This window comes from Cyprinus carpio, chromosome B5, assembly GCF_018340385.1.
Source record: "Cyprinus carpio isolate SPL01 chromosome B5, ASM1834038v1, whole genome shotgun sequence".
Taxonomy (NCBI): Eukaryota; Metazoa; Chordata; class Actinopteri; order Cypriniformes; family Cyprinidae; genus Cyprinus; species Cyprinus carpio.
The window spans coordinates 36,855,311-36,875,791 of NC_056601.1; the positions used below are offsets into that span (position 1 = coordinate 36,855,311).

The 20,481-nt window shown below is 32.2% G+C and overlaps 1 protein-coding gene across 1 annotated transcript in view; it reads left to right on the forward strand.

The window, feature by feature from the left end:
- The window catches only part of LOC109067900 (myotubularin-related protein 4-like), a 63,258-nt gene that overhangs the window by 21,306 nt on the left and 21,471 nt on the right, over window positions 1-20,481 (forward strand). Inside the window, 5 exon segments of the mRNA XM_042723478.1 lie at window positions 7,299-7,388; window positions 12,759-12,875; window positions 16,636-16,665; window positions 17,653-17,735; window positions 19,091-19,257. Of these exon segments, the coding sequence (XP_042579412.1) occupies window positions 7,299-7,388; window positions 12,759-12,875; window positions 16,636-16,665; window positions 17,653-17,735; window positions 19,091-19,257 (487 nt within the window).

The window sequence follows — 20,481 nt, forward strand, 5'->3', positions numbered from 1 at the left end:
CAGCTATCTGTGTAGACACGACGGTTCTCTAAGAGCTGAAGATATATCTTGTCCCCTCGTTCAAGAATAAGACTAACCGAGTTGGACGTAGTGTCCTCAGTGTCTTGCCCAGGAGCGTTATCTGATGCTGTGACCATGACACAGAATTACCATTTTTTTAGCAGTCTCACACCGGTTGTTTCTTTCATCAGGATTGAACACTACCCACAAAGTTGAAGAAATATCAGACTCCTTTTACTGGTGCAGTGAATACCAAACACAGTGATTCCTGTTGATAATGGTAAACGTTCTTCAAATGATGATGGTGAGACTGTTGAAGCGTTAAACTACTTTGTGCAATGGGATAATACCTGTATTAGTGTCATAAGCATTTCCAATGTTAGTAAATGCATTTTCATATGCAAGAGTGGTTGCTTCTGCATGAGGCCCAAAATATCTGGAGCCCAATGAAGATGACAATGTGGCTGAAAAAGCTACTTTTGCCCTTGCTGCAAAAAAAAAAAAGAGATGAGATGAAACGGATAAGCAAGTGAAAAGAAGAACCCTTCATGGTTCTTTTCATGCTATCAAAAAAAGAAAAACTGGTCTCTCCAGTGTGTCCAGTCAAAAAATAATAACAATAAAAATGTACAGTACCTTGATTCAGTATCATGCTTCTTAGTTCCCTGACTTCATCATTTAAAGCATTTAACCTTTCCCCCATGATACCAATCTTGTTGAGTTCTCTAAAGAGATCTAATGTCGGTGTCAATAAATCCTGTGCCAGTGTGGCCCAAACACACAGCAGTAAAACTATACTAATTTCCAGCTTCATCGTTGCTTCTCTCTGTGAGTATCAGAGATTGAGATTCTTTCCTCTAGCCTCACGTAAACCTAACAGCATTTATTTAATAGTCTAGAGAGACTTTGGACTACAAATATTTAATCTTCTCTTCCCGTAAAAAGGAGTTTTTTTTGTTTTGTTTTTTCTGTAAAATTTCTGACTGCTACTCCTCCTAGAGCAGGGATGTTTTGTATATTTTTAATCTAATAATAATAATACTACTAATAATAACAATCATAATTTTTTCAATCGCATTTTACATTTCAGAAACCAGCATTTCAGAAAAATCTAAATTTGATTTTACGTTTTCCACCAGTTTTTTTGCTTTACCAGAAATAAAATGAACAGAAATAATGTAAGCGGACTCATGGCGGTTCAGTAAATGTCAGCGGGCGTCTCGCTCTGATCTCACACGAGCATCATGACCTCTGTGTCTTCATGAGAACTAGCAGAGTCTGCTGCTATGGCAACAGGCCACACTCTGCCCCATGGAATTGTGGGAGTGAACCCATGGGAGTTCTGGCAGAGATTTCTTTATCATGCTGAAAGGGAGAATATCGGTATTATTAATACTGATAATGTTGCATTCAGTGTCATGAATATGTAATTTGTCATATATTAAGTTTTGTCTTTTATCAAGTCTTTTTTTCTCTTCTTTTCTTCAGTTTCATTAAGTTTGCATGTCTCTATTTTCTTTATAACCAACACAAGCACACATTTTGACTGAATTACTTTTAAAAAATACTAATAATGCATATCTTATTAAATATGCATAAACATACCACTGTTTTTGTGTTAATGTCAACAGTTTAGGGGTTGATCATTGTAAGGAAGACTGTTTTTTTTACAATACAAATTTGTAGTATTTAATGTTATTTTTGCTTATTATTTATTATTCAAATATTGTTTATTTCTTTCATATATTATTATTATTATATTTTTAATAATTTAATGTTTTAACTTTTTAGTGAAACATTTTAATAAAACATGCAAAGCTTTGTTCGAAGCTTGCCTTTAAATAATACTACACTTTTAAATACTCTGCACTTTAATAAATGATAAAGTTCACATGAGATTTTCAGAAAGTTATTTCATAAAGCAATATGAAACATGAGCATTATCTAGTGTTTATTAGTAAAGTATCACTTCAGGAAAATGAAGAAAGAGGCTGACCTCTGTCTTGTTCACCTGGCAAAGATGATATAAAATCATGATGCATTTAAAATATTTATCGATAGTTTGTTATTTTGTAACCTTCTGAAGCTGTAGTAGTTGTAGTTGTGTTAAATCCTGATTTCTGCTGTAGTTTGTCCTCTGAGGGTCTCGTCACTCATGTTCTTCAGTCATGTGTGTCTGACAGGTGTTGGTGTCTGTTGTCCCTTTGTTCATCTGTGACGGACACACAGTATCAGACGCCTGATGACAGGACGGTTCATTTAAAATAAATAAACACTTCATTCAGCAAGGACACATTAAATTGATCAAAAGTGACATTTATAATGTTTCGAAATATTTCTATTTCAAATAAATGCTGTTCTTTTGAACTATCAACTCCTAATCCAAAAAATAAAAATAAAAAATTTCACACAAAAAAAAAAAACAAAACAGAATTCAACATTCAACAAATATAATAAGCAAAACAAAAACATCACATTAGAATGATTTCTGAAGATCATGTGACACTGAAGACTGCAGTAATGATGCTGAAAATACAGCTTTGATCACAGGAATAAATTACATTTGAACATAGATTCACATAGAAAACAGCGGTTTTAAATTGTAATAATATTTCACTGTTTTTACTGTATTTTTGATCAAATAAATGCAGCCTTGGTGAGCAACAGAGACTGTTTTACTCTAAAGTGATTTTTATATTGTGTGTTTGGTGTCCGAGAAATCTCATAAAATGCCGTTTTTTTTTTTTTTTCTTCAGCAATTATGATGTTGCATATCGTCTTATGTCTCATGCTCCCAGACGATTTTATAACAAATCATAAATACAAAACAAAAAATATAAGGTATACCAGTGACCAGATGTTAAAAGCTTAAGAATGAGTCACTAAAATAGTGTGTGTGTGTGTGTGTGTGTGTGTGATGTTTACAGGCCTGATTGAATCTGTCCGGTCAGTCTCTCAGCTGTGTTTTATGAACATCTGGAGTGTGTGTGTGTGTGTGTGTGTGTGTGTGTGTGTGTGTGTGAGTGAGTGAGTGAGTGAGTGATGGCACATCTGGCTCATCTGCTGTTGTGTCATGCACACACACACACACACACACACTCGGAGTGTGACCGCGGGACTGTGTGTGTCAGGGTCATTTGTTCTTCGTCTCTTCTCTACTGATTGCAACTATAATTTAGCAACAAGGTACAAAACAATCAGACAGTAAAGTCTTTGAGGAATAGTGTTTAAAAAAATGTAAATAAAGTTTATTAGGGTACAGTACCATTTCAGTCTTTCTACTTAAGAATTTCACACATAATTCAATGCAACTTGCTCATTTTGGGTAAACAATCCCATTTCAGGCACAGACTTGAACTTCAGAGTAGTTTTATAACAATCATCGCTGTAGATGGATGAACTTGAGTCAAGTGTGACTGGATTAATCTTGATTATTAGTCATAAAATCGCTACATTAACATGTCAAACACTGTTAAATCAAATTCAGATAACATTAGTGTCTTCCGTGTGCTATAGTTTCACACAGTCAGAACATTGAGGTGAAATTCAGAATTTTAAATGTGAGTCAAGTTTTTGACAGTATCTGTAATTTAAAAATGTAAAATTTTAATTGGTACTTTTTTAACACAATATTCATACTTAATTTTGAATATAGACAGGACTACATGGCTGTTTAATATATTTAAAGCATGTATGACATTATTTCAGTCTTTGCATGATTGACATGTTAAATGCATTTCTGTCCAGTTCAAACTAACTTAGTAACCTTTTATGTATATGTATCCATTACTTAGTTTCAGCTGGTATTTCTGCTGCTGTTTCAACAGAGCCACCTGTTGTTATGCGCTATGACCTTTGGCCTTTTGAGCTGACCTTGAGGGTCGCTGTGGGTTTGGACACGTTTCAAAGACGTGATTGACGTATCGTGTCTGTTTTCTGAGTCTATGTCTGTGTCAGCGACATATGAGACGTGCTGGAGAAGCAGAGGTGCTAAAACTAAAACCATAAAAAAGCTTCTTGAAATAAAATATGAAAAATTAAAATTTCTCTCTTTAATTTAAAATACTAAAATATCTAAGACTAAATAAATTAAAACAAATAAGCAAATTCATTCACACTATAAAAACAAAATATAAAAAATAAATTTATAATATTTTATAAAATTTTAACAAATGAAAATAAGAAAAGTATAAAAAACAAAAGAAAAAAATAATAAAAAAATTAAATAAAAAATAAAAACAAAAATAACAATATAAAAAATATAACATTAAAAAAATTATAAAAATATATAAAATATAAAATCTTAAAATTAATTCAAAATTTTAATTGAGTAGAATGTTAAGATATAGTAAAACTGTTTATGTTTAATGTATATGAGACAGGCAATAAATGATGCATAAAAATTGTTTATTTCATTCAAAATAAAAATATTTATTTTTATTTTATTTTAACTAATAAAAATGACAAAAACATACTAAAATTTAACTAAAATTAAAGTGAAAACAAAAAATATAAAAAACAAAATAATTTAAAATATTAATTAAAAGTATAATAGTATATAAATGTATTTTAGTATATAAATACAAAATAGTATATAAATAGTATATTTTAGTATATTACTAAATATTTTTTTAGTATTTATATACTAAATCTTGATAATCTTGATGCTGCTCATGGTCACTTTTGCCTAATATCCTAAATAAATGTTCCTGGTCTTATTGTGCATTATTTGAAATTTTTCATATCCTTGTATGTAGGGCTGGGAGATTTTTTTTTTTGATTTGTTTAACATTTACATCATGTTGACAACTTCATGTGTGCTGCACTTGGAATAGAATTTTCTTTAAGAAAATGTTTCTTGAATCATGTTGTAGTTACGGTTTCAAGTTGACCATTAAAAATTGAAAATCGGTCAAACGTTCTGAAAAGAACGAGCAAAACGTTCTGAAAAGAACGAGCAAGTTTTTCACTGATGTTTCTCAATCAAACTGTGCTGAGTTCAGAGGGATGTCTTCAGATGTTCTTCACTCTGGAGTATGAAAACTCTTGTTGCATGCTGTAGAGTTTGCGTTGGAGAGCTTTCCCCGTGTGGGGCTGTCTCTTGCGTTCTCTTCCGTTGGTGTGGTTGATTTCTTCACTGGCGTCTGATGCCAGGCGAGGGTCTTTCACCTCGTCCTGTGATGTGAACGGCGGCTCAAGGTCGCTTCAGATCAATGTTCAATCCACTACGTGCCGCCTCTGAACACGTAGCCCTGCGATCAGACGTTTCTGCCGCACCGGAAACTCAGTCCTGCAGTGAAAAAGAGCTGCTTTAGTTCAAACACAGTCCAGTGTTTTATAACAACAATATAACAATTTTCTAACGAGAAGCATTTAAAAACCCACTGGCAACGAAGGAGATGCTTTAGGGCTCAACGCAGTTTTCTGCCGAAATAAAAGTGGAAATAAAAACATTAAGATTTAATATTAGTACTGTAATTATGCAAAACAAAATAAAAAAATATATATATATAATATATATATATATATATAATATTAATACTATTATATATATATATATATATATATATATTATATATATATATAAATACTTAATTTTAAATTTCAATGTTACTTCATTGTTTTTTTTTTTCAGTAGTAATTTCTTAATTGTAAAAAAAAAATAATACTAATGACAATTTTGATAATTTTATATTTTATATAATGGCCTGCAGTCATAGGCTGTTTTCTGTCAAAATAAACGCTTGATTTGAAAATAAAGACAAACATTAATGTGTAATAATAATAATATAATTTTTTTATATATAAAATAATTTTATTGTAATTCTGCAGTTATTCTGTAAAATAAAATTAGTCATTTTTAGTAATGGATTTTCCAGTATTTTTACTATAGTAATTTCATATTTGTAAATTATTTGAATAAACATTAATAATAATAACAATGAAAATATCAATAATAATAATAATAGTAATAAAATACTAATTATTATTTTATTTTACAGTATTTTATATATATATATATATATAATTTTTTGTGTGTGTGTGAAGGCCTAAAATTCAACAACTGAAACCTGGGACCCTTTTTTTTTTTTTTTGCCTTTTAAATCGATCCAGAAATTGTACTGTAAACCATCAAAACTCACAGCGGACACTGATATAGACTGTGATGTGTTCTCTGATGATGTAGTTGTCTGTTGTCTCTTGCTAATTGTTCGTTTGTCTGTCAGTCATGAGTCTCTGCGACTGATTGTAGTTTGTGACTGGAGCAGAACCGTTACGTCACTGCTGGAAATGACAGCAGATGGGAGACAGGTTTCTATCGTTCATCTGTGTGCATGAGGAAAGACACAGGCGTGTTTAAATGACATACAAATGAATAACATAATACATAACATAATGCATAAATATTGGGTCAGATAACCACGTTTAACTAGATTTAATAATTTTTAGCATTGATTGAATTGTAGATACAATTTTGGATATTTTTGGAGCTTGTTGCAGTGCATCATGCGATTGTATTTTTTATTTTTTTATTTAGGGTTTTAGCTGTGACTTCAGATTTTTCATATAAGATGGTTACTTATTTACTGTCTTTCTAAATTCAAATTTTAGAAAATTTAACAGTTAATTAACAAAAATAATTTAAAAAATAATAAAATAAAACATAATAAATATTAAAATAAATGAATATAAAATAAACAAAATAATAATACAAATTATTTGTTTCGGTTATTTTTATATTTTATTTTTATGTTTGTTTTTTTTAAGCTTTTTTAGTTGTATCTAATTTTATTACGATGTGTGATTAAAGACAATATTAAAATAATATTTAATTTTTTGGATTTTATTAATCTTGCTCTATAGAGGTTGTTTAGTCAGTGACTTATTACAGATAGTAGTGTAAATGACTCATAACCTCCCAAAATATTTTAAATTTAATAGCGGTTTCTGAATGTCAGTATAAAGGCATATTTACTCCATAAAATTCTTAAATAAACAAATTCATCATACATCACTAAAAACTAATGATTGTGATAATGTAAATAAGAAAAGCTGTAATGGTAATGCTTGTCTTTAAAAAAAAATAAGTAAACATGCTTTAGAATTCGGCCAAAGCAAATTTGTTTACAGTTGCTAAGCAACCGAACATTCCAATGACAGGCACTTTAGAATTCCGCTGACATGTGGTCAAAAATCAAAAACAAAAATATCTCTCCCACACACAGATTACAAAATGAAAAGCATTTTGTTTTCTGAGGTTGATTTGTAATGGAGTGTGTGTTTTGTGTGTGTTTTAGGGTGAGGAGGGGCCGCCCAGTCTGGAGTACATTCAGGCCCGGGACCTGTTCCCCCAGAAAGAGCTGCTCAAAGAAGACGACGCTCTGCAGGTCAGTTTCATTCCTAATGGCCATGTCGTTCTCTGTGAAGAAAGTGGGTTAACACACACACACACACACGTCTGTCCTCTGCGGTGAAATGTGCGTGCTGTACCACTGGGAGAAGAAAATCAAATGCAAGGTCTGAGGAGACAGTGGGTAACAGATGTGTAAAAAAAAAAGAAATAAATCAACAAAAACAACAAAGCAGTAAACATCCAGAGACCAGACACAGGAACACGAGCACCAGATCTTGACATTGACTCTTATTCAGTGACTTTGCACAAACCTAGATGTAGCATTAACGTTAAACGATTGAACACGACTGCAGTGTGATTTTATACAATAGTAGTTCAAAAAACATTACATTTTAGACACAATACTGACTGTTTTCGCTCAATTTCTCTGATGAAGAGTTCCAATCAAAGCCACAGCAGAACCAGCACACAGCGCTGTTTCGTTACTGAATGAATCCACACGTTTTTTGAACAGCCGTTTGAATGAATCTAAGTTTTTGAATTAAAAAAAAATACAGAATTCTCTTTCCACATCCAATAATAAATCAGCCGTTTGAACGAATCTGTTGGATGTAGGACTAAATGACTCACTCATTCAGACGGTCATATGACGCCACCTACTGGTTTGGTTTCATATTTAAACCTATCGTTGCATTTTCCCATCATTTCTTATTTGTAAAACTGAATTAATTGAAACAATGTAAGAATTTGATGTGAACGATGAAGTTAATTGCTATTTCTACCTCTTTTCTAGTCACAGAGCACTTTATTTTGAGAGTTGGTTAAGTGAGAAAACATCTTTAACTTTGTCCAGATTAGGGGGAATTTTAATGTTTAATAATTTTTTTATTATGTAAATAAGTTTTTAAATTAAAAAAGTATAGATTTTTGTTTGTATATGCAATCAACTATAGTTTTTAGAAAGAAAATCGGAATCGTCAAAAAAAAACGAAAACAAAAAAAAAGCAATTATTAAAATTATATAATATGAAATAAAAGATAATTTAAATATTTTATTATTATTTTGTTTTATTATATCATTAAAATAATTGTTTTGTATTTTTTATTTTTAGATAATTTCAATAATATAAATATTTTTTTTGTATTATTACATTATTGTTGTTTTATTATTATATTTGTGGTTTTTTTTTGTATTTGTTTTTATCTTGCTACAAAGAGGTTGCTGAAACAGAGACTTGTTACAAATATTTGTGTAAATGGCTAATAACTTCTCAAAATATGTTACAGTTTTGATTCCCCCCTTTTTAAACCAATATCTTGTGACAAACTGAAGCAGCTCCCAGATTGTCTGACACACTTTCTTTTCCTTGTTCCTGCTGGAATGAATGGATTGTGCCGTCCTGGTTAATATCCCCAGATACATAAATCATTTATGATTCACTGTATGTGCAGTATGGCAGTTACCAGCTCTTAATATCTCCCCAGTGATTTATACACGAATCACTGCTAATACATGCTTATGAATATGCAGTATCTGTATTACAGGTCATTCATTTTGCACTTTTGTGAAGATGAGTTTGTTTCTTCATGGCAGCAGATTTGGAGAAATGCAGCATTGCATCAGTGTCTCAGCAATGGATGCTCTGCAGTGAATGGGTGCCATCAGAATGAGAGTCCAAACAGCTGATAAAAACATTACAATAATCCACAAGTAATCCACAGCACCTTCAGTCCATCAGCGTTTGGACTCTCATTCTGACGGCACCCATTCACTGCAGAGCATCCATTGCTGAGACACTGATGCAATGCTACATTTCTACAAATCTGATGAAGAAACAAACTCATCTACATCTAGGATGGCCTGAGGGTGAGCACATTTTCAGCACATTTTCATTTCTGTTTGAGAGATTCCTTTGAGGTTTCATTACTTGTCCTTAATAATCATATGCATGCACTGGGATGAAAATGCAAAGATGTGCGCATAATCATTGAATGGCACCGTTTACTTTGTGTTATAACATCTTCATGCCTGTTTAGTGAACAGTGCCATGAATCTGTGCTTATAAATTATGTATATTGCATCCTTCTACTTGAGCAGATAGAGGAACAATGACATGGCTGAAAAACACAAAACCCAGTCGTCGTTACTGCAAGCATCCTCCTGCACTGGGATTTGAGTCTGATTTTTAGTCATACAGTCTTCTGTCTTTGTTTATTGTGTTTTCTGCGCTGTGGGTTTTACACATCTTTGCATGTCGCGCTCGTGCTGCGTTGAGCTCCTTGTCAGGCTCTCTCTGTGAAGTTCAGCAGTAGAAGTCGTTCTCCCAGCGCTCACCTGATCCCTTTGAAGCCTCGCTGCTTTCGTGCCACGTCGAGTATCACTTGGTTGGCATGCAGCTCCATGAAATATGGATGCGCTTTTCCATAGATGAGCATTATAGCCACAGAATGCTCCGGCACTCACACGCAACGTGCTGCACTCTATAGTGTTTTATTTCTCCCTGAAGTCTACTTATAATGTAAGTCAAGGATTCTTGTAGCAAAATATCCATAGATAAGCTTTCCGTGACCATTTTATGCAATCTCTGATTTTGCTACTGTACCTTTAAGACTTCTGTATATAAATAACCTCTGAAAGAGAAAGTTGTTTCAAAGAGCAAGTTATTAAATTTTGATGAAAGATGATGAAAAGCAATCTTTAATTTAATTTGGAATAGCATGCACGTTTTGTCTTTACTTTCATATTTGTCAGTTTTTGGCCATTTTCTCCCATCTCTGATTTTGTTACTGTACCTTTAAGACATCTGTATCTAAATTACCTCTCTTGTGATTGGCTAATCTTTGCTTACCTAATGTATTCATCGGGCCACTGAACATGTTTTGAAATGTAAATATGGGTCAGTATTAATTATACACTGTTATAGTATTTATTAGTGTTTTGACTTACCTTTCAGTTTGTTTTATTTCAGCTTTATTTCAATTAACAGAAACATTTTTAACAGTTTCAGTTTTAGTTAAAAACACTGACAATTGCCCATAAATATCTCTTAAATACGAGCTGTTCTTGTGTGTGTGAACAGCTGGTTGTAAATCTGAGTGTAATGACTCCGTCCTGCTGTAGGTTCACAGTAATTCATGAAAGATGGATGTTGTATGACTCTATATATTTTCTCCAGGCTTGTCTGACATGCAGTCACCAGCCCCCTTACTCATTAACTATTATCTCGAAACACAAAAAACAGACATAAACCTTAAACCACACATAACAATAACCTTAATAATAGTCCTGAGGGTTTGAAAGCATTAATAAGCATTATAAAGTTGCTGGATATGTAGAGAATCCCAAATCAACCATTTTGGGGTTGATTTTGGAGAGGATGTTGTCTGTGTAGGCTGTAGACTCTTGCCCAGATGTCTTTCTTCATCTTTTGCAGTCTTTGTCATGCTCTGTGTCAGTACCTGCGGTGCAGACGTGTGGAGAGACGGTAACAGTAGGAAGTTGATGAGTAAGATCTCATGTGGACGTGCTGCTTTTGGCCTCCACATTCAGACTGATTCATACAGCACTGAGAGCGAGACAGCGTCACCATCCCTAGATAGGGAGCAGTCAAAGGCAGTTGGTGCGAGCGTGAGGTGTGTGTATGGCAGTGTGTGCTCTGGCTATACAGCAGAGATAAAGTTAACATGAAATGCTGCTCACAAACCATTTTGCTTCTGTAATCTACTGTATTTTTAGTCAAATGGAATATTTAATGGGAAAATATTGAGCAGGAGATAAAGTGGGGCTGAAAAATTGAAGAGATTCATGATGACAGTCGAAAAGTTTCAGAGGAACAAGTCACTACATTTTAATAAAATTTTTTGAAAACTTTTTTATTATTATTATTTTAATTTGAACATTGTGAATTATTATTTACAAGACCAGAAACATGGTTTTGATATTATGTTGTTTTTATATTGTATGTATTTATATATTTATATTTAATTTAAAATATATTGTTTTTTAAATATTTAATATTTAATTTAATATTATTTCTTTAATGTTAACTAATCAGTATATATATATATATATTATATATATATATTATATATATATATATATATATATATATATATAAAACGCTTATTTTAGCATCGAGATACTATTAGTTTTTATTCAGCTTCTATTATGTTATTTTTATATTTTCTGTTTTAATTTTAATCAGTTAAATTTTTAGCAGTTGTTGTTTTTTTGTAATTTTTTGTCTTGTCTATATAGTTGTCATTAATTTTTATTGAGTTTTAGTTTTTGGTTTTAGTACATCAAGATAAACTAAATGAAAATAAGAAATGTTGCCTTGACAACCGGATGAAATAAAATAAGTTAATTTTTTTTTCTCCATTTAAGTGTTTAAGTACACTTATAAAAGTCCTGTTAACTTTATTTCCCTTAATGTCAGGCTGCTAAAACAAATGCATTTCAATTCCATTTGGTGACACAGAAATCACACACTCACACATTATTATGCCTTATGCAAACCTGAATGCAGCTTCAGAAGAAGCTGGAAAGGTGATCGCTCCCTTGTTTACTCTGTAGTAAGAAGGTCTTCAAGAACTGCTCCAGAGTTTGAAGAGAGCATTCGTTCTCTCGCTTTTCTGCCTGGTTTTCTGGTTCCTGTTTACAGAGAGCCAATGAGTCAGGACAACCGCACAAACCGCTGGCACAGATGGCATTATGGGTGATGCAGAGCCACAGAAGAAAACGTTTCTCATAGTTCAGACTAAAAAAAGCTGAGAAACCACATTCAAACCACTACAGGCTGAAAGGATGCAGTTATGCTGACTAAAAACAGCCCCACTGAGAAACTTAAGAAGGAAAACGCTTGCATTTTAAAGTATATTGCAATGAGAAATTTACATTTAGACACTTTTATCCAAAGCGACCTACAATAGACCTTAATAAGCAATTCTTCAGAAAGCCAGCAATATTTGAAATATGCAATGGCATCTCAACTTTAAAAGAAAAATAGAATTAGGAACCATTAGGATTAGAATTAGGAATACAATGTTAATATATTACTGTCACAATTTCTTCAAGTCAAACCAGACTTTTATTTTGACGGGTTGTCGTGAAAGTCTTTCTATCTTACTTTCAGTGTCAGTGTGTATCTGACAGTAGTTTTTCTCAAATGAAACGGTGCAAAGCTGCCGAAGTGCGTCTCAGAGCAGCTCTGGAAATGAATTTATTGCATTTATTGAGATGCAGATGCTGAAAACAATGCAAGCGTCGCATGTGCTTGAGTGTGTATCAGAAACACGCAGATTTAGACTGAGATTAATCCGTATCATCCGTATCCTACTCTCAGTCATATAAATGTGTATACGCACAGTTCAGTGGCATGTTTTTGTGTTTTCGTCTCTCCAGATCCCGTTCCCTGTCCTGCAGGGCGAGTGGGTCGAGTTCCTGGGCCGTGCGGACGATGCCATCATCGCCATCTCCAACTACAGACTTCACATCAAATTCAAAGACTCCGTCATCAATGTAAGAGCACCACCAGCACAAGAGAGTTAAAGTGCAGACTCTGCTGGACCTCCTCTAACAGTCGTCCAGATGTTGCGGTCTCCTCTCATCCCAGTGAAAGAGCAGTTCTCTGAGCACGGTTCGATTTCCCTTGACCTCACAGCTCTGGGGGGTCTGAACACAGAGTGAGCTCATGCTGGCACACAGGCCTCTTGTTCTCTTTCTTTCCACCCACAGCCTCCCTGACATCAGCACGTAAACTGCACTGGCGTCCCAGTTGTGTCTTTAGTGAAGTTGAAGTTTAGATTACTTTTAATGTGGTTCGTGCAATTTAAATGTAAAGTATATATACAGGTGCATCTCAATAAATTAGAATGTCGTGGAAAAGTTAATTTATTTCAGTAATTCAACTCAAATTGTGAAACTCGTGTATTAAATAAATTCAATGCACACAGACTGAAGTAGTTTAAGTCTTTGGTTCTTTTAATTGTGATGATTTCTCAAATTACTGAATTACTGAAAAACTTTTCCATGACATTCTAATTTATTGAGATGCACCTGTATATATACAGTACAGACCAAAAGTTTGGAAACATTACTATTTTTAATGTTTTTGAAAGAAGTCTCTTCTGCTCATCAAGCCTGCATTTATTTGATCAAAAATACAGAAAAAAACAGTAATATTGTGATATATTATTACAACTTAAAATAATAGTTTTCTATTTGCATATACTTTGAAAAATAATTTATTCCTGTGATGCAAAGCTGAATTTTCAGCATCATTACTCCAGCCTTGCACTGCAAAAGACTCTGGCATTTCCGAAGTATCAGTGGCACAGTGTCATTCTAATATTCTGATTTATTATGAGTGTTGGAAACACAGTTCTGCTGTCTAATATATTTGATGAATAAACAGGTTAAAAAGAACTGCATTTATTCAAAATAAAAAAAAAATTCTAATAATATATATTCTAATAATATATTTCTTTACTATCACTTTTTATCAATTTAACCACCATCCTTGCTGAATAAAAGTATTGATTTTATTTAAAAAAAAAAAGAAAGAAAAAATTACTGACCCCAAATTACTGACCAGTAGTTAGTATATTGTTATTACAAAATATTTATATTTTTAAAACATAGCTTATTCTTTTTTTTTTACTTACTTTTTATTCATCAAAGTATCCTAAAAAAGTATCACATGTTCTGAAAAAATATTAAGCAGCAGAACTTGTTTCCAACTTTGATAATGAATAATCATATTAGAATGATTTCTAAAGGATCATGTGATAATGATCCTAAAAATTCAGCTTTGCATCACAGAAATAAAATGATAATTTAAAGTATAATAAATTTAAAAACAATTATTTTTAAATTGTAATAATATATCACAATATTACATTTTTTTTTCTGTTATTTTTGGATCAAATAAATGCAGGCTTGATGAGCAGAAGAAACTTCTTTCAAAAAACATTAAAAATAGTAATGTTTCCAAACTTTTGGTCTGGACTGTATATATATATATATATATATATATACATCATATTTAAACATTTTAAGATATTTTAATAATTATATATACTTAAACACACACATACGTACTATAATTATTTATTTATTTATTTGAGTAACTAGCATCATGAGTGAATTGTTGATGTCCAGTGTTGAGGAAAGTTACTTTTAAAAGTGATGCGTTACAATATTGCGTAACTCCATGATGTTGAGGTACTTGGTTACTTTTTTACTAAAGTAATGCATGAAGTTCACCTGGTCTGGGATTGCTTATTTGTTTTTTAATAACAAAAGTTATATTTTGCCAGCTATAAGGGCCCTTTCACACCAAAAGTGAAATGGATAAGCCTCAGGCTGAAGGAATTCTCTGCACCGTGTCTGTGAATAAATAGGAAAACTGTGTAACTTTTGTTACTTTAAAAAAAAAAAGTGCTGCTTTACTAGTTACTGAATATAATCTGATTACATAACTCACGTTACTTGTAGTCCACAAGCCCAACACTGTTGATGTCCGTCAGCATCACACCACTTCAGTGTGCAGAGACAAGCCTCTTATCTCATACGTGTGTGTTTAAACGCCGGTGTGACGCCGTCTGCTCTCCTTCTTTATTAGCGTTCTTAAGGGGGAACTTTGGCCTGTTGTTTATTTTCGATGTTTCTTTTTTTAAATTGTCTGCTGATGGAGGCAGTCTTGACGTCACTGACTGCAGAGGAAACACAGACTTCCTGATAATTGCCTCGTCACTCCGACATCTCAACAGTGTGACATGTTTAAAGGGATGTTGCTTGTTTAACAGATATGTATTTTCATTAGTTGAAATAAAGCTGAAATGAAATGCATTAAATATAAACATTTATTTATAAAATGAAATAAACAACAGTAATGATAAAAATTTGAATCTAGTTCTAATCCAAAATTCTAATTCTAATATTGTGACTAAATAAAATATAAACATTAGATGACCGACTTAAACATCAAAAAATAATGAAAACTGAAAGTAAACTGAAATAGGTTTAAGTTATACTAAAACTGAAAACAAAGCTAACACAAATATATTAAAAATTCCAAACATAATGAGATGACTAAAAATAAAATAAAAACTGAAATTATAAAAGAATAAAAGCTAATACAAAATATTTATAAATACTATAACAATGATAACTATATTATTATTGTAAATAATAATAAAATAGCATTGATGTTCAACGCCTGTTGCTTTTACAAAATAAAAATTGAAACTGAAAACTCAAAATAAACCCCGATTTAAAATATTAATAAATACTATAGTAGTGTATAAAAAAAATGAAAAGTAACACTACTGTTCAATGCTTTGAAAAAATTAAAACAAAACTGAAAATATAAAAAAAGTCTAATTTAAAATAATAAATACTCTAATAAATTATAAATAACAAAATAACACTAATGTTCAATGCTTGTCTCTTTGACAAAATATGAAAATAAAAGCTAATTTAAAATATTCATAAATACAATAAAGCTTTATCACAAAATAACAATGATGTTCAATGCATGTCACTTTAAAAAATTAAAAAGTTAATTTAAATATTTATAAATACTATAGTAGTGTATAAATTATACTAAAATTACACTATTTTTCAATGCATGTCACTGTATGACATTATTTGTTATTTTAACATAAATGAGCTTTATTCTGACCGCACAGACCTCCATGGTTTCCTTGTTTCCTTTTTTTTTTTTACAAACTGAGGGATGAGATGAAATGATTTTCTGCTGTAATCTGCATTATGCCAACCAAACAGTTAACCCAGCTGCATTACAGCATCATGTGACCCAGAGATTTAAGGCTATTTCTTTTTAACAATCCTGGATCTTTTTGCTCAACTTCAGTGGCATTTTGACCGGAGCTTTCCGCAAGATCTCTATTTCTTTTCTAACAATCCTGGATCTTTTCTGCTATCAGCTCTCAGCAAATGATCTCTCTATCTCCTCTCCCCCCCCTCTCTCTCTCTCTCTCTCTCTCTCCGTCTCCGTCTCTCTCTCTGTCTCTCTCTCTCTCTCTCTCTCTCTCTCTCTCCGCTCTCCCTCTCTCTCTCTCTCTCTCTCTCTCTTCCTCCCTCCCTCTCTCCTCTCTTCCTTTTATTTTACTCCAGAAAAATACAGTCTCATTTTCTCTCTATCCCTTTTTCCCCGTTTATATCCTCCTCTTTGTTTGCTCGTTTTGCTGAGTCACGTTTTCATCTCCCTCTTTTTTTCCCCCCTCTCTTCCTCATCCCTGTGTCGGTGTTGTAGATGTATCCTGGTGTGGACAGTGAGATTTCTGTGAGTAATCTGCACGCTCACCTCTGACCTTTGACCTCTCACCTCTTCATTCCTCCTTTTCATGTCTGTAATTTCCCCTGTTACTGTTTGTTTTGATCTTTCTCTCTGTTTCTCACATTGATGTATTCTGGTAACATTAAGATTCAAGATATATACTATATTATACTAAACTATATTTTATATTACAGGTATTTATTGAAATATAAATATAAATATATATATATATATATATATATATTATATATATATATATATCTATATATATATATATATAATATATCTAATATTAATATTATTATATTATTAAATTATTAAGACTAACTATTGAGCATATTAATGCCTTTTTATCAGTACATGAAAAATTATATATTATATTATTAAATTACACTGTTTTATATTATGTACGATATATATATATATATAAATTAACTAATTACTAAGTATATTAATCCTTTTATGTGAGTATATAAAGTTGTTTTATTGTGTTTTGTTTTATTTTAATGACATTTTATTGTATATGTTGATATATATTTAATAATTAACAGGGCAGACGATGGTAAAATCACTTTAAACTTGACCTATTGAGCCTATTAATGCCTTTTGTGTCAGTATTTAAAAATTGTATTATTTAATTATACTATTAATATATTTTATACTATTTTATATGTAAAATATTATATTATCAACAGGACAGACCATGTTAAAATAACTAACCATTGAGAACTGATGTCAGTATATTAAAGGCATTAATATCTTGCAATAACATCATTTCAGAAGTCAGTTTGAATCAGCTTTTAATGCCTCTGTTAATGTTCTCAGTGTTACATGCTTTATCCTGCTGTTTAAAACTGTTACATTGTTGCAGGTCAGGAGTTACTCTTGTTACATTGTTGCATGTTTTTGCAGTTAGATACTGGTGATTGGTTGATACAGTCATGTGATGAGGTCTTCTGCTCTCTGATTGGCTGATTGTGTGTGTGTGTGCAGGTTCCTCTGAGGCTGATTGAGAGCGTTGAGAGCAGAGATATGTTCCAGCTACACATCATCTGCAAAGACTCCAAAGTAGTGAGGTAACACACACACACACACACAGTTCTTGACTTCCTCCTGAAATAATTGGTTCTTTTTAATCTGACCTTTTTGTTTCCCATCTCTTGTTTTATCACATCATCACCTTTGGGCCATTTAGCTGAAGATTTTCTGTTAAATCAGATTCTTTTTGGCAGACACACAAAAGACGTACTCTTTTATACACACACACACACACACACACACACACACACACACACACACACACACCTGGTCAGCGGTGTGAAGTAAGGGAATTGTAGTTATACTGAAGTATAATATTAGAGAATTTGTATTTTGAGTAACAAAAAAAAAATCCTAATATTTAATTACATTGTCACAATATCATAATAATATATGTATAATACTTTTTAATTACTTTTTTTTATTGTTGTGGTATTTTAATTATTTTTTTTTAACTTTCCCTTTAAATATAAGAAGTCCATTTTAATTAACTATTTTTACTTTTGATTTTTAATCATAATCTGAAGGATGCTGAAGTTGAGATTAACAATACCTACTTTAACATTAAAAGTTTAGTGTGTATATATTTAATGTATATTATGTTTTAATTACTTTTAGATGATAATATATTTTATGTTTTTATTGACTTTTGCATTTTTTCGCTGATTAAAACCCGTATCCTCTTAAAGTTATCGTTGTGAGTAAATTGAGATTTTTGTTTTTATTATGCCCATTTTATTAATTTTTTTTTTTTATAAGAAAATAAAATGAATGCATTTTAATTACTCAGATTTTATTTAACATTTGAGAACTCTGATATTGGGATTAATAATACCTTCTATAATTAATATAATTTTCTTAGTGTTTATAATACATATAAAAGTTTTAATTACTTTTAGGTAATATATGTTATTTTATTATTATTATTATTTTTTACTTTTGCTTTTCTATCTCAGGAACTAACAGTTTTGTTGCCTGATGTCTTTGTTTAAAAATCTACACATTGTGTTGACATATTAAGGGAAATAACATCACGTTATCATATGGGTGTCGTCTTGTTATAAAAAATAAAGATTTTTTTTTCCAAACCAAACATACCATACTCCACATCTAAAACAATATAAAACACACTGAAAAAAATGAACAATGAAAAACTTTTTTTATTAACAGTACCTAAGATGATGGCTGCTTTTCTTGCTGTTATTTGTAAGAACTTGTTGAGTAGTTAACTTCAGTTAATGCATTAACTACGAGAGCTTACTGTAAAGTATAATTGTCTTTCTCAGTTTTCAATGTGCTTCACATGTTTCTGTGGCTTTTTCTGAATCCGCTGTAATCCGTGTTGTTTTCTGACATCTGCTAAATGCCTGAATGTGAATGTTTTCTGCGTCAGGTGTCATTTCTCGACGTTCAAGCAGTGTGAGGAGTGGCTGAAGCGCTTGAACAGAGCCGTAGCGCATCCGGCCCGTCTGGAGGAGCTGTTCGCGCTGGCGTTTCACGCCTGGTGTTTAGGAGGAAACACAGACGATGAAGACCAGCACCTGCACCTCTGCAGACCAGGTGCACACACGAGCAACAGGCCTTTTAATGGCTCATATAGTCTGATAAAATGAGAATATGAAGGGGAAACAGCTCATTTTAATTTAGAGACTAAAACTGAGCAAAACATATGCAATTGGGTGCAGATGCTGATATTTATATAGATGACAAGTGATAATTCTGACGCCTGTAATGTAAATAAATGAGATCTTTATAACAGTACAGCAGCTACTGACATCAAATGATCTAAATATCAGTGATCGCTCTATATCTCCATTAATATGTCTTAGTAAGATGAGATTGAAATGATCCAAACATAAATAAAGCTTCTGGAAACAAACGCTCCCCAAAAGATCCTGATGATCAGATTTGAGACTCTAAAACATGATTGATGGAGAATCAAGTAAAGCTGAGCTGCTTCAGTCCAGTAAGAGTTCATCTGGAGATATTACTGCAGTTATTCTGACCTTTACTTGATCAAAATCAGTCTAGATTTGACAGCAAGAAGACGTGAAGCACGAGCTGAAGCTGGACGTTTGTACAATTACATTAAAAGAGCTTTGACTGGATTAAAAAAAAAAAACTCTAAAGTATCAATAGCTATGTTTCCATCCAAAGATTCATTCAAATTAAACTTATGTGCAAAACTGGAATATTGCATAAAACATTTGTGTATAAATCACCGTTTCCATCCAACGAGTCAAAGAGAACAAAATCATTACTTCCTGATAAACTGGCGCTAAATATCTCTAAGAAAACTAGGAGAAGTCACTGAATATAATCATTTTCATATATGATAAATGACTTGCGTCTCAGAGCGAGCAGACGAAACACGATAAACGCTTTCAGTGCTGTCGGAGGCGGATGCTGCTGTTTGTGAATGCAGTCGACAATTATATAGAAATACTTTGACGACAAACTTTGCTCAAGCATTTCAGAACGACCATAACAACATATAGATGCTGTGATCGAGATCATCCGCTGCTAGTCAAGTTATCCCGTCTCGTAGCGCAAAGTCACATGACTTTTTCAATGTGCATGGAGGAATTTATTCATATTATATCGTAGTTTATGCTCCCTTTTTGTTATCAGATAAAAAGTTTATCCTACTCATGTTTTTAATGCGCATTTTTAGAATCTTGGTGTTTCCATCCAGTGTTTTTTTTAATGCGATGTTCCAAAATGTGCATAATAATAGGTGGATGGAAACATAGCTAATCAGACGACAGAATGGAGTAGATTGTT